The following is a 14,304-nucleotide window of genomic DNA, read 5'->3' on the forward strand; positions in this document are numbered from 1 at the left end:
AATAATATATATATGTATTTGTAGTTTTATACAATTTTGAATTTTATTGTTATCTATAAAGTTGGATAATTTCTGTTGTTTTTATGAAGATAAAAGAGATAAAATAAGAAATTTGTATAAAAGTGCTTTAGAGATGGGACCAGAGAGATACTACAGCAAGTAAAACTCCTGACCCGACCGAGTTCAATAGCTGAGAATGAAGCTCAGTGGTAGAGTGGTGGCTTTGCATAGAGCCAGGAGTAAGCCCTGAGTACAGCTGGGTGTGCCCCCCCAAACAAAACAAAACAAAACAAGAATAGTATTATGGTTACTATAAATAACCTTTTTTGGAGGTGCAATCCTGGTTTCTAGTTATGTATAAATTTTTAGCCTATAAAGCACTTCAGATGTTATACTGGTCTATATTAGCATTTGGCAATGCTGTTCAAAATAGAGAGGTCAATCCCAGATTTGTATAGTATTAAAGAAAAGTACAATAAAATAAAGTACCGCAAACAATTTTGTAGAATTAATTTTGAAGACATTTCAGTGCTTTTCAAAACTATAGTGGTTTGAGATCATTTTATTAACAGTGCTTATTTTCCCTGCTTTATATTTTATCTTCTCCACTTCTTAGATGACTACATTTCAGCATGTTTTAATTTTCATGAAGAAAGGCATTTCCAAACAGTGCTGAGGGAGGAAGCTAAGTGGTACTTTGTACTGATGTGTGATATAAATGTCTTATCTAGTGGGTATGACGAGTATGAAGGTACAGTGATTCTAATATCTCCAAAGCACTAGTTTTCCATAGTAGTTGAATTTAGTAAGGAAAAAAAAAATTTTTTTTTTTTGGTTGTGGGGACACCTAGTAGTGCTTAGGATTCACTCATGGCTCTGCTTTCAGAGATCAATCCTGGTGGGGCTCAGGAGACCGTATGGGATGCCCAGTGGATGCCCGGAAAGCAAACCTGGGTTGATGCCAGGCAAACGCCCCACCCGCCTTGCCTTTGCTCCAACTCCCTAAGGAAATCTGATTACTTGTGTGATAATGCACAAGTTGCATAACTTATACAAATAAAAACAATTTTAGATTTCAGTCATTCATTCAGCAGATATAAACTGAATGTGTGTGCAAGTGTTGATGAGTAAGTCAGAATCACTGGCTTCAAGTCTAATGAAGGAATAGAACAAGTAACCTTTTATTTAAGATGAGCTAGAACAGTGTGTATTCCCTCAATTACGGGATTTGGTATAATTGACATAAATAACATTTTATGCTATTTCAAAATTGAATTTTCAGTTTTGGGTGAATACTCAATATCACCATAAACTCCATTGATAGGTTATTATTGAGACTTTATTTTTTAAAAGGCATTTCTTCAATAGCTGAGACTTAAGCTCATGATAGAGTGGTGGCCTTGCATATGTGAGGTCTTGGTTTAATACCTGCCACTGCCCCAAGGGAAAAAGGGAGAATGAGGTTCTATAATAGGAATAACAGGTCTCAAAGTTTGAAAAAGTGCTTGGTATTATATGATAAAAATTACTAATACTATTTTTATAATTTAAGAATATTTAAAATGCTTTTATTTAATCTTTCATTGTGTCTACAGTTTTTATCCTGGATATACTTTCTACTGTAAGGAAGTATTGTGTAACAAATGCAAAGTGTTAACTGCAGGACAAACACTTTTATCACACTCTTTTCCCCATATTAGTCACTTACCATTAAAGACATAATTCTATATCAATTTCCCACCAAAATATCTTTAAGTAAATAGTGGAAAGGGCTTTATTTTACCTTTAATTTGGCCACATAAATAATTTAAAATATTGCTTTAAAATTTCATTGCGGCCTGGGGATGTAGATCAGTGGTAGAATAACTGCCATGCAAATATGAGTGCATGGGTTAGGTCTCTGACAATAACCCTGCTCCACCTCCATACACACACACACACACACACACACACACACACACACACACACCCCATACATACACACACACACACACACACTACTTTTGAGTATTTTGTGCTACTAATAGAGAGGGAAATGGGGCTGGAGTAATAGCACAGTGGGTAGGGCATTTGCCTTGCACATAGCCGACCCAGGTTCGATTTCCAGCATCCCATATGGTCCCCTGAGCACCGCCAGGAGTAATTCCTGAGTGCAGAGCCAGGAGTAACCCCTGTGTATCGCCAGGTGTGACCCAAAAAGAAAAAAATAGAGAGAGGGAAATGTACTTTCCTGTACATACTACTATATGGATATTAAAAAATGTGAAATGTTTAAAACTGAAATGTGAATTTGTCTTATTTTAAATATAAAGGTACACAAGTATGAGGGTACACAAGTATTGTGAAATTATTAAATACCCAGATGGATTTATTAAGGTTTTCAGTAAAATTGAAATATTTTGGATTTGAATCACTGCATCACTGTATCACTGTCATCTCGTTGTTCATCTGTTTACGCAAGCAGGCCCAGTAATGTCTTCATTTGTCCCTGTCGCGTGCTAGTGTAGCCCAATGGCGTCTGCTTGCTCCAGGAACATGAAGAGCATGTTGTTGTTATTGTTTTTGGCATACCAGGTATACCAGGGGTAACTTGCCAGGCTCTGCCGTGCAGGAAAAAAAAAGAAAAAAGCTTGGACTTGAATAAGCTGAATTTTTTTTTTTTTGGTTTTTGGGTCACACCCGGCGATGCACAGGGGTTACTCCTGGCTCTTCACTCAGGAATTACCCCTGGTGGTGCTCAGGGGACCATATGGGATGCTGGGAATCGAACCCGGGTCGGCCGCGTGCAAGGCAAATGCCCTACCCGCTGTGCTATCGCTCCAGCCCCTAAGCTGAATATTTTGGACTTAAGTAAAGTTAGTTTTCCCAATTAGACAACAGTAATAATGCTACTCAGTATTATTACCATTAGCCTCCATCTAACAAATGCTATCATTGCCTTTCTGTCTCACTCCATGTCAAGAGCATTCAAATCACAGTTACAAAGTTGTTCATATCGGATTTCAGTCATACAATGTTCCAACAATGTCCCTTCACCAGTGTGCATTTCCCACCACCTATATTGGTGATTCTTAAACTTTATTATTCTGTACTTTGATCATACCATTGTTCTATTTCTCGAGAATAGTGAGTTAACCTCATACCCTTAATCTCTCTCCCCACCTTTTGTTTTATTAAGGGTTTTTTTACATAGTTATACATTCCTGACTATTTTACTTTTGTCATTATAAGCAGAATTCTGTTAACATAAACAAAATTTTGTTTTCCCCTTTATGTATTGTTAATAGTTTGAAATGTTTTCTTTGCTGGCTCTGAGAATCTTGAAATTTTCAGTTTGATATGATTGGAATATCAGTATTGGGGTATCATTTAATAAAGTATCTGAAATAACAAGAGAAACCACTTATTGAATATGTTCTGTGTGCCTTACACTTGATAAGAACTTGAGAGGACTGGAAAGATAGTACAGTGGGCGGTGCTGACCTAGTTTGATTCCTCGGGACCCCTTTAGGTCCATTGAGCACCACCAGGGGTGATCCCTGAGGCAGAGCCAGGAATAAGCACTGAACAGGTGCTGTTGTGATCCCTGTATTTTAGGGTAGAAGATTTAAGGGATGATAACATTTCCAGGATCTTCAAAGTTAAGATTGGGGCTGGATAGGATTAGAACGACCTTTCTTAATACTGTCCTGGAAAGACCCAGCATTCCTGAATACTTGTGTTATAACAGAGGAGAAACCTAACTGTGGCTTTCGATCATTAAACTGGTTGAGGAAGATACTTATTTAGGGGAGCAGGACAAGACAGATACACTTGACAATGCTCAGTAGCTTCTCCCCTGCTCAGTGTTTGGGTACTGCTTCCGGCTGTACTTACAGGGAGACCCTGCAGTGCTGAAGACCACACACAGGGATTCACACATGACCATGTTTCAACACATGCAAGGCAAGTGTTCTACCACTGAGCCATATCCCTGGCTTAGGAGGTACGTTTTTTTAAATAGAAGACATAGTAACACCCCTGAAAACGCCCCTGAAATAAAAGCACCACGTATCCTATTGGTCAACACACTTGAATATCTTAATTGAACTATTATTTCCACAGTTGACATAAAAAGATGCACGTGTTTTACTCTTATTGACTTAAAATTAACGAATTTCATATACTTAAGACATGCAATTTGATTCGGTTTTTATATATCTACACCTTGAAATCTTCACTTCGATCAAGATGATTAACACCCATCACCCCCGAAGTTTCCCCATCTGTTCGACTCCTCTGTCTTGAGCTATCTTTCATTATAAATTAATTTACATATCCTTGAGTTTTCTATAAATAGAATCCTACAGTATGTGCTTTTTTGTTAGGACTTCTTCAACTCAGCATAATCATTTTGAGAATCATCCAGTTACAGATATCAGTAGAACATTCTAAAGATACTGATTGTCTTCTTTTGAGGGGAAGGGAGGGCTGGGGCATACCCGGCAATGCTCTGGAGCTACTCCTGGCTCTGTACTCAGTATCTAAAGGTGTTTATTTTGAATTATACTTGCCCTAGTAAGTAGTTATTTTCTTTTCTTCTGTTGCTTGAACTTTATACTCTAGAAGAGATTTAGATGGGACTCCAGAAAGGTTAGTGGCACCTAAAGTCCCTGATTTGTATTTAAATGACCTAGGATTTTTGTCAATAATACCCAAGGACAGTAGAAACAGGGCCAGGAGGACTGGTCCATGGGTGGAAGCCTGTCACAAGTTGGGGGCAGGGGGCAGTTACGATGGGAAAGGGACCACTATGATAATGATAGTTGGAAATCACTCTGAACAAGAACTGCCTGCTCAAAGTAGGTAAAGGGATATACACGATAGCCTTTCAGTTCCTGTATTACAAACCATAATGTCCAAAGGGGGGAAGGGGAGGGACTGGGGGAGGGGAGGAGAAAGGGGAGGAAGTGAGGGAGGGGGGAAGGGAAGAGAGAGAGAGAGAGAGAGAGAAGAGAGAGGAGAGAGAGAGCCTGCCATGGCCATACTGGCAGGCTGGTGTTGGGGATGGTGGGAGGGAAATTGGGGCATTGGAGATAGGAAATGTACACTGGTGAAGGGACAGGTGATGAAATATTGTATGACTGAAACTTAATCACTAACAACTTTTTAACAGTATCTCACAGTGATTCAATTAAAAAAAATTTTTAATTCCAGTTAAGATATTAAAAACTTTTATATCCTTTTGCAATGATATAAATGTATTTTTGTGTTTAATGAGTGGTCTTTTAATTATTATTATTATTATTATTATTATTATTATTTTGTTGTTGTTGTTCACATCCAGCATTGCTCAGAGGTTAGTTACTCCTGGCTCTCCTGGCTCTGCACTCAGGAGTTACTCCTGGCTGTGCTCGGAGGACCATATGGGATGCTGGGGATGGAACCTGGTTCAGCTACATGCAAGGCAAATGCCCTACCCACTGTGCTATTGCTCCAGCCCCCTTTAATTTATTATTAAGAGTATAATATAAAATCAAATAGTTTGACTTACCTATAGAATATATAAATATATATATTATTGAATATCTGAAGATTATCTTCTTTGACCCTTTTGTGGGACTGTTGGGGGAAATTCTCCTTTGTTTCATTCACATGAAAAGTTGGGTATCTCAAAACTTCATAGTAATATTATCTATAGATATTAAGCCTTAAGCTGCTGATCAATAAACATGATGTGAATGACATGTCATTCAAGAAGCTCGGTTTGAAAGGTTGTATTTACTGTTGCATCTTGGATAATCACATTTCAACCTTGCTATGTCCTTTGTCGTTGTTATTGTTTTATAAGGACCACTTCCAGTGGTGCCTAGGGTCTGGGGCTACCACCAAGGGATGCTCCACCCTGAAGCGCAGTTTCAGAGCACAAGTTCAGTGGTGCAGTGCTCAAAGGGATTGAACTCATGCCCTCACATTCTAGGAATGTGCTCTACCACTTGATATGTCTCCACGGTCCTCCGCCAGCCATGTTATTTACTGGGGGAGGAGGGCGGAGAGGGGGTGAAGGGAGTCCTTTACTTTTAAGAAACCAGATAGTTAAGACAGTATTGTGTACAAATCTCACCTTCCTTCTTTTACATTTTCAGGTGGGTATAATCCATACATAGAGATCATTGAACAGCCCAGGCAAAGGGGGTTGCGGTTTAGATATGAATGTGAAGGAAGATCAGCAGGCAGCATTCCAGGGGAGCACAGCACAGAGAACAACCGAACATACCCTTCTATCCAGGTAATAGCAGTTTTGTGTGTCTCATATTGATTGCTTCTTATTTTAGGTTCAGCTGTTATATTAAAGGCCCAGCTTTTTTTTCAAAATATTTTTGCTGACGTTTTTGTTTTTGCTTTTGGGCCACACCCAGTGGTGCTCAGGGTTACTCCTGGCTCTGCTTTCAGGGATCACACCTGGTGGGCAGCTGGGGAGACTATCTGGGGTGCTGGGGATCAAACCCAGGTTTCCACATGCAAGGCAAGCACCCTACTTGCTGTGCTATCACTCTGGCTTTCTAACTTAAAAGTTTTTTTTTTAACTAAGACATCATGATTTACAAAATTATTTACAGTTGAATTTTAGGATACTGTGTTCCAGCCCCAGTCCCACTACCAGTGTTAACTTCCTTTCATCAGTGTTACCAGGTTCCCTTCTGTATCTCCCCAACACCCTAAAGACCCAATTTTTGTTTGTTTGTTTGTTTGTTTTTGTTTTGGAGCAGCACCTGGTGCTGCTCAGGGCTCAGTCCTGGCTCTGCACTCAGGGATCACTCCTGATGGGATTGGGGGACCAGATGTGGTTGCCAGGTGGGATTGAACCTGGGTCAGCCACATGCAAGGCAAGTATTGAATTCTTTCCTACACAATAGTAACATATTGTTTGTGTATTAATCTAAGTAATGATTTTCAGTGATTAGTGTACATTGGAGGCTTTCAGTTGCTGATCCCATTTATGGAACTAATGAGGAAAAAGCGTTCTTTTTTTTCCAGAGGAGAACATAGTTGTTCTGCAAATTAAAAACATGTATTTGAAAACTCAATCAGAATTCTTCCAACAATCACTTAGCAGCCTAGGGGCTATATTAAAGGAGAAAATTTTTGGTTTCTAATGTACCAATTATCTTTATTATCTGGTCCTGATGTTCTGGGTGCCTTTATTAATTTGAAATATTGTCACTTTTCATATTATTGTACGTTTTAAATAGTTTTTGATTCAAAGTGACTTTGGTAATATATTTATAAAATATACTGTGTGTTTTATATGTTCTATATATATATATATATATTTTTTTTTTTTGCTTTTTGGGTCACACCTGGCGATGCACAAGGGTCACTCCTGGCTCTGCACTCAGGAATTACCCCTGGCGGTGCTCAGGGGACCATATGGGATGCTGGGAATCGAACCCGGGTCGGCCGCGTGCAAGGCAAACGCCCTACCCGCTGTGCTATCACTCCAGCCCCCTGTTCTATATATTTTTATAACTATTGTATTGTAATATATTTATGATAGTGTGCTGTATATATAAATATATATGTATTTATATATAATTCTATACTACATTTAACTAAACTGTTTTTTGGTCTTTAAGTCACATCTGGTGGTGCTCAGGGCTTATTCCTGGCTCTGCACTCAGGAACTGTTCAGATAGGGCTTGGGGGACCATTTTGGGTGCTGATGATCAAATCTGGGTCAGTCACATGAAAGGAAAGCACCCTACTTGCTATACCATCTGTCTGGCCTCTTTTGTGTTTTTTTTTAAATATATATATATGTTTTAATTCCTTCAATGCCAATTAACAGCATTTATAGCAGAGCGAATTTTAAAAGCACTATTTAATCTTTTATCAGCAGGTCTTTTTTTTTTGGTCTTTTTTGGGGTTACATGTGACAATGCTTGGGGTTACTCCTGGCTTTTTACCCATAAATTATTCCTAGCAGTGCTCGAGGGACCATGTGGAATGCCAGGGATCGAACCCAGGTCAGCCACGTGCAAGTCAGACACCCTACCTGTTGTACTATCACTCCCAGCTCCTATCAGCAAGTCTTAATTCACTGTTTTATAAATAGACATTTTACAAAATTTTTTTTCTGTTGAAATGAAAGGAAATTCTAAATTCTAGAGTAAGCTTATGGCACAATTTTGTATTGTATTCTAATTCCCTAGTTTTTAATCATATTTGGACAGCAATATCAGTTTGTCTTATTTAAATTCTTTTTGGTTTTAAAACAACAGAGCTGCTGTTGAGGGGAATAATAAAATACAGTTCTTCAGATCCTTTAAGACAATTGTGTTTGTTAGTTTGTTTTTAGGGGGAGGTGGCTTTGAGCCACACTTGGCATTGCTGAAGGGCTCTGTGCTCAGGAGCCAGTTCTGGCAGGGCCTGGGGTACCAGGGGCTGAACCACACCCACAAGTGCTCAGGGCTTACTCCTGGCTCTTCACTCAGGGATCACTCCTGGCAGTGCTTAGGGGACCACATGGGGTCCCAGGAATCGAACCTGGGTTGACTGTATGCAACACAGGAGCCCTGCCCACTATCTCTTTGGCCCACATTAGCATGTCTTAATAGGTTTAAATGATTGTTTTCTCATTCATTCAGAAAGACTTTCTGTTCACTGTTCAAATTAGTTTTAAATTAAAAGGTCATGGATAGGGCTGGACCAATAATCCAGCAGGCAGGGTGTTTCCCTTGCATGTGACTGACATGAGTTTGATCCCTGGCATCCCACTGGTCCCCTGTGAACCACCAAGAGTATTTCCTAAGTGCAGAGCCAGGAGTAACCCCTGAGACCAATGACCCAAAAAGCAAAAAAGCAAAATGCAAAAAAAAAAATTTTTTTTTAAATCATGTATTACTTTCTACTTACTACTTAAATACCTTGTTCCCAATCATAAATTAACTTTTGTTTGTTTTGTGATATTTGGGTAGGAGCAATTGCACAGCGGGTAGTGCATTTGCCTCGCAAGCAGCTGACCCGGGTTCAATTCCTCCGTCCCTCTCAGAGAGTCTGGCAAGCTACCAAGAGCATCCCGCCCACACAGCAGAGCCTGGCAAGCTACCCATGGCGTATTCAATATGCCAAAAACAGTAACAAGTCTCACAATGGAGACGTTACTGGTGCCCACTCGAGCAAATCAGTGATCAGTGGGATGACAGTGCAACAATGCTACTTTGCTTCTTTGCTTTGTGATATTAAGATTAGAACCCAGCGTCTTTCACATCCCCGTGTGCATTTTTTATATTTCCTAGTTTGCGCTTGCAAATTTTATAGCTTCCAAAAACATAAGTTCTTTCCCATACCCAGAATATATCCTTTACTCTCCCATGCTTAGCTTTTCCCTTTATTTTTAGTATTCTAGATCCTAGCTTTCTGTTGTTGTTGTTATTGTTTTAATTTTGTTTGAGGGCCATTTTTGGTGGTGCTCACGGCTTTCTCCTCCCAGCAGGGCTTGGGGAACTACGTATGGTGCTGGTGATCATAACAGAGTTAGCTGTGTTCAAGGCAAACAACTTACCCTTGTACTGTCTATTCAGCCCAAACTCCTGTACTATCTGTCTCTCTTCAGCTAAGTGCTAGCACCTTAAACTGTGGCCTGTGTCTTTGTGTGTAGGACTTGTAAAATAAAAATTGACAAGAATGGTTTCTGAATGCGCTGCAATGGAAAATTAATTTAATATATCTAAGGTTTTCCTAGAACCCCTTGCCTGTGTTGCATTTCTTGGGCAAAAATAAATGATTAATAAATGCTAAATAAAAATAAATGATAAATTAAAAAAGTAAATGATAAATAAAATTTAACTTGATTTATTGCCTACACTGAACACTTAAGGTTTGCTTATTGATTAACACTTGTTTTTGTGGGATGAAATTTCACATATTAAGTAAAATGGTATGCGGTCATTTCCAGTGTGACTGGAGTATAAACTTTAATGGATGTTTATGGTGAATCTGAGAACAGGGTATTTGGTGACTTAACTTCTAAGCATTTTCTCGTATTCTGTTCTGGTTATCAATCTATGTATTTTAAAAGGAAAATGATGGACATAGACAAGATGGTAGAGCAACTGTCTTGCAAATTGTTCTTGGCTATGAGGCCAGGAGTTCAATCCCCAGCACCACCCTGAACCACTCCCATATGCCCAAATGTGATTCCAAAGTCTTTGCTAGTTAGGACCCCTGGCAGTACAGTAAAAGCCGAAATCTTTGGTAAAACTTGGAGGACCCCAGAAATGACTTCAAACCACCCACCACTACCTAAATAGTCTGTAACCACAACCGAGTGTGTGATCCCTAGTGAATACTATAACCAAAGGGATCTTGAACATAGCAACTACATGTGTGTATGTACTACAATCAGGTGTGTGTGTAATATGTATGTGTATGAGACAGAGACAGAAAGGCCCCAATAATCACAGAAATAATAACAGCAAAGAAATGGAATGGACTTGGGGGAAGGAAAATAAGAATTAAATGATATAACCAATTGAAATTAGGGCAGAAGTAATATGCTCAAAAACTGAGAGAAAAATTCTTCAGCTGTAGCAATCTCTGAAATATTTCAACCAAGCCACATTTAACTGTCAGTTGATTTTTATCTAGAGCTAACTACATTGTATACATGCAACTCCAAGTTAGTATATCAGTTCTTGATGAAATTTATTTATGAAATATACATTTTATTTTCCCGTTTTTCTATAGATTGCGAACTATTATGGAAAAGGAAAAGTAAGAATCACATTAGTAACAAAAAATGATCCATATAAACCACATCCTCATGACTTGGTAGGAAAAGACTGCAGAGATGGTTATTATGAAGCAGAATTTGGACAGGAGCGCAGACCTTTGTTGTAAGTACAGTCAATGACATATTTAAGAATAAGGATACATTTAATTATATTATTTTATATATATATTTTATATTACATTTACATGTTATTGTTTAGCAGAACCAGCCAGCTAATTTTTTTATATTATATATATTTATATAATATTATATATATTTACATGGTATTGTTCAGCACTATATACTATATATATTGCTGTATTATATATATTTATATGTTATTGTTTAGCAGAATCAGCCAGCTAATTTTTTTATTGACTCCTATTTACTGGACTTGTAAATTTTTGTATTATTTATATATATGTAAATATATATAATTTTGTACAAATTATATATATTTACATGTTATTGTTTAGCAGAATCAGCCAGCTAATTTTTTTATTGACTCTTATTTACTGGACTTGTAAATTTTTGTACTATTTGTCTAAGTACTACCCTTTCAGTTCATAGTAAAGATACTTTGTTAGTAAAGTGAACCTGAACTTATTTTGTGCTATGGGTTTCTTTCTTAGTTTGAGCAACATGAAAGGTTTTTCTTTCATATATTTTTATTCTTTTTATTAATAATTTAGCAATTGCCATATGTGAAAAGATGAATTGGATTTATTGCTTAGGGAGGTTACTTTATAAAATTAACATATAACAGTAGTTCTAAGATTAAAAAATGGTTTCACTTTTTGTTGGGGAAGCTCTCAGAGAAAGGTCCATTCACCGTGTTCTTCTAGATAAAATCTCTCTATAGACACTAACAGTTACAGAGTGAATGCATGAAAAATGTCTTCAGAACTAGCATTTTCTGTTTCTAAGAATTTGTCTTTCTGAAAACCATGTTAATTCAGTCTTAGTGATCTGTTTGTAATGGTTAAAAGTTAGAAACAATTCAGATAATAGACTATAAGGAATTGACTGACTAAACTGTTCTATCTATGCCATTAAGACCAGATAGCCTTAAACTAACACAGCAGATATATTTGTTAAGTCTTTATTTTGTTTTTATTTAGACACTGATTCACAAAGTTGTTGGCAATAGAATTTTAGGCTTTTAGTTCACAATTTTAATCCCACCCCCTGTGACTCCAGTTTCCCTCCCTGCCCCCCAACCTGTTTCCGTAACGGACATATTTTTAAGTTTAATTATTGTACTTTGGGTCCCATGCTTATACTTGAGTGGTTTATGTATATAAGTAAATCTCACCACTGCATCAGAGGTAAGCCCAAGACCCCTGCCCCTGCCACTACATTACTTCCACATCACCTTTTCTCACTTCTCCTTCCATGTCTCTCTTTCCATGGCATTTTCGTCTCTGTAATCTGTGGCAAATGTGTTTTTGTATGGAAAAGATAATTACAGGGCTAGAAAGATAGTACAGTGGGAAAGGCATTTGCCTTGCATGCTGCTGCCATGGGTTCAATCCTTGGCACCCTACGTGGCAATTGTACATTAAGGTATTAATAGTAGTTGTCTCCAGGCTAGTAGAAAAATTCTGTAGTATAAACATAATTCTATAGTAGGATAAACCTGCGCAGGTTTGGGGCCACACCTATCTGTGTTCAAAACTTTTTCCTGGCTCTGTGCACATGAATCATTCCTAACAGTGCAGAGGAACCATATGGGGTGCCAGGAATCAAACAGGTCAGTTGTGTACAAGGCAAGAACTTTACCTGCTGTACTATCTCTCCAGACCAGATAATGGGGTTTTATGTTTTTCTTCAAACTCGTATTTGCTTTATAATGTTTATTTTTCTTAAGGAACATGTATTACCTTCTGAGGAAAATGAGACTAGTTGTAATAGAAAAAGTTAGTATACTCCTTACATAGAGTAATAATCATTTATAAATATGTAGTGAAACATTTTTCTTAAATAGCAAATATGCAGTACCTAGTAATACACACTTGGAAAGCAGTATTTCATCATTTATTTATATTTCCTTAATTTATTTACATTATTTGATCCCCAACAGCATTTTATTTTTATTTATTTTGGGGATGCCACACTTGCTGGTGCTCAGAGCTCATTCCTGGATCGAACCCAGTCTGCCTCACGCAAAGCAAGTGCCCTCCCCATAGGGCAAGCACTCTGCCCATTGTGCTATTACTCTGCCACCCCTGCACTACTCTGCTCCGCCCTCCCTCCCCCATAGCATTTTATACTGTGAAACCACTCACTTTGGGAAACATTTTATTACTTTATTTCTCTCTTTTTTTTTCTCCTTGCAGGATTAGGAATTGAATCCTCTTATACACACTCTACCACTGGGTCATGAGCCCAGCATATTGTTCATATTTTGGGGCCACACCCATTTATGCTATTCCTGACAGTGCTCAAGGATCACTTCCAGAAATGGGATTGTTACCCCTCCTTACTTAAAATGTTTAAATGGTTTGGGGCCAGAGTGATTGTACAGTGGATGGGGTGCCTGCCTTGCATGTGGCCTACCTATGTTCAATCCCCAGCATCCCATATGGTCCCCTGAGCACTGCCAGAAGTGATCCCTGAGCTCAGAGCCAGGAGTAGGCCCTGAGAACCACTGGGAGGGGAAGGGGACAAACAAACAAAACCCCAAATATTTAGCTGGTTTATAAAGCTTTTCAAATAAGGACAGCATTATAATGGTTCATACTATCCTATGATCAACTTGTATTTCTAGCTTTTTAACCTGTCCTCCCCTTGAACTCGAGACTCTGATCATCTAATCACAGTCTCTCCTTTAGTTTTTCTTTGCTTATAGTGGCTTGCTTTACGGTTATCTGCATCTTCTGTTTCTTCCTTTTGATGTATCTTTTTTCTTCTCTTTCTCTAGTGCATTTTTGTTGTTACTACAATGCATCCTTAAAAAAGTTTATCTCCCAGCTCTCCAATTATCTTTGACATTACATATATCACTTTTATACAACTTGTCATGGGAACTGGAGAGGTAGTATAGCAGGTAGGGTAGGGCACTCACCTTGCATGCAGCTGTGAGCACAGCTGGATGTGGTCACCAACCAACCAACCAAACAAACCCAACTTACTATGGGTCCGGTTTACCATTTTTTGTGTTTAGTTACTTAATTTCTCTGTTTCACTTCACTGAATGTCAGCAAACTTTCTATAAAGACCCAAACAATATAGACTTTGCACACCATATGGTCTATTTCTACTAATCAACTCTGCTGTTGTAGCTAGAAAGTACACACAGACAACATGTAATCAAATAACTTTGTATTCCAAAACACTGTTCATGAAAACAGATAGAAGGCCAAATTTGCTAGCCCCTGCACTATACTATAAGCTCTAGGAGAATTGTGTGCTCTCATTTCCAGAGATCTTGGCACATAAGGAAACCTAAAACTTGCTGATTGACTAGAACAAATGAATAACTTATTTAGATAGTCTCTATAATCCTTGATTTCCTAATATCAGAATTTCAGTAATCCCCACTATTCCTA

General features: G+C 38.2%; 1 protein-coding gene across 1 annotated transcript in view; it reads left to right on the forward strand.

The window, feature by feature from the left end:
• The first annotated feature begins 705 nt into the window (after positions 1-705).
• The window catches only part of REL (REL proto-oncogene, NF-kB subunit), a 31,375-nt gene continuing 17,776 nt past the window's right edge, over positions 706-14,304 (forward strand). The window contains exons 1-3 of the mRNA XM_012932883.2: positions 706-751; positions 6,126-6,268; positions 10,729-10,877. Of these exons, the coding sequence (XP_012788337.2) occupies positions 706-751; positions 6,126-6,268; positions 10,729-10,877 (338 nt within the window). The remainder of the gene's footprint in view (positions 752-6,125; positions 6,269-10,728; positions 10,878-14,304) is intronic.

Source organism: Sorex araneus, chromosome X (assembly GCF_027595985.1).
Source record: "Sorex araneus isolate mSorAra2 chromosome X, mSorAra2.pri, whole genome shotgun sequence".
In the NCBI taxonomy this organism is placed as follows: Eukaryota; Metazoa; Chordata; class Mammalia; order Eulipotyphla; family Soricidae; genus Sorex; species Sorex araneus.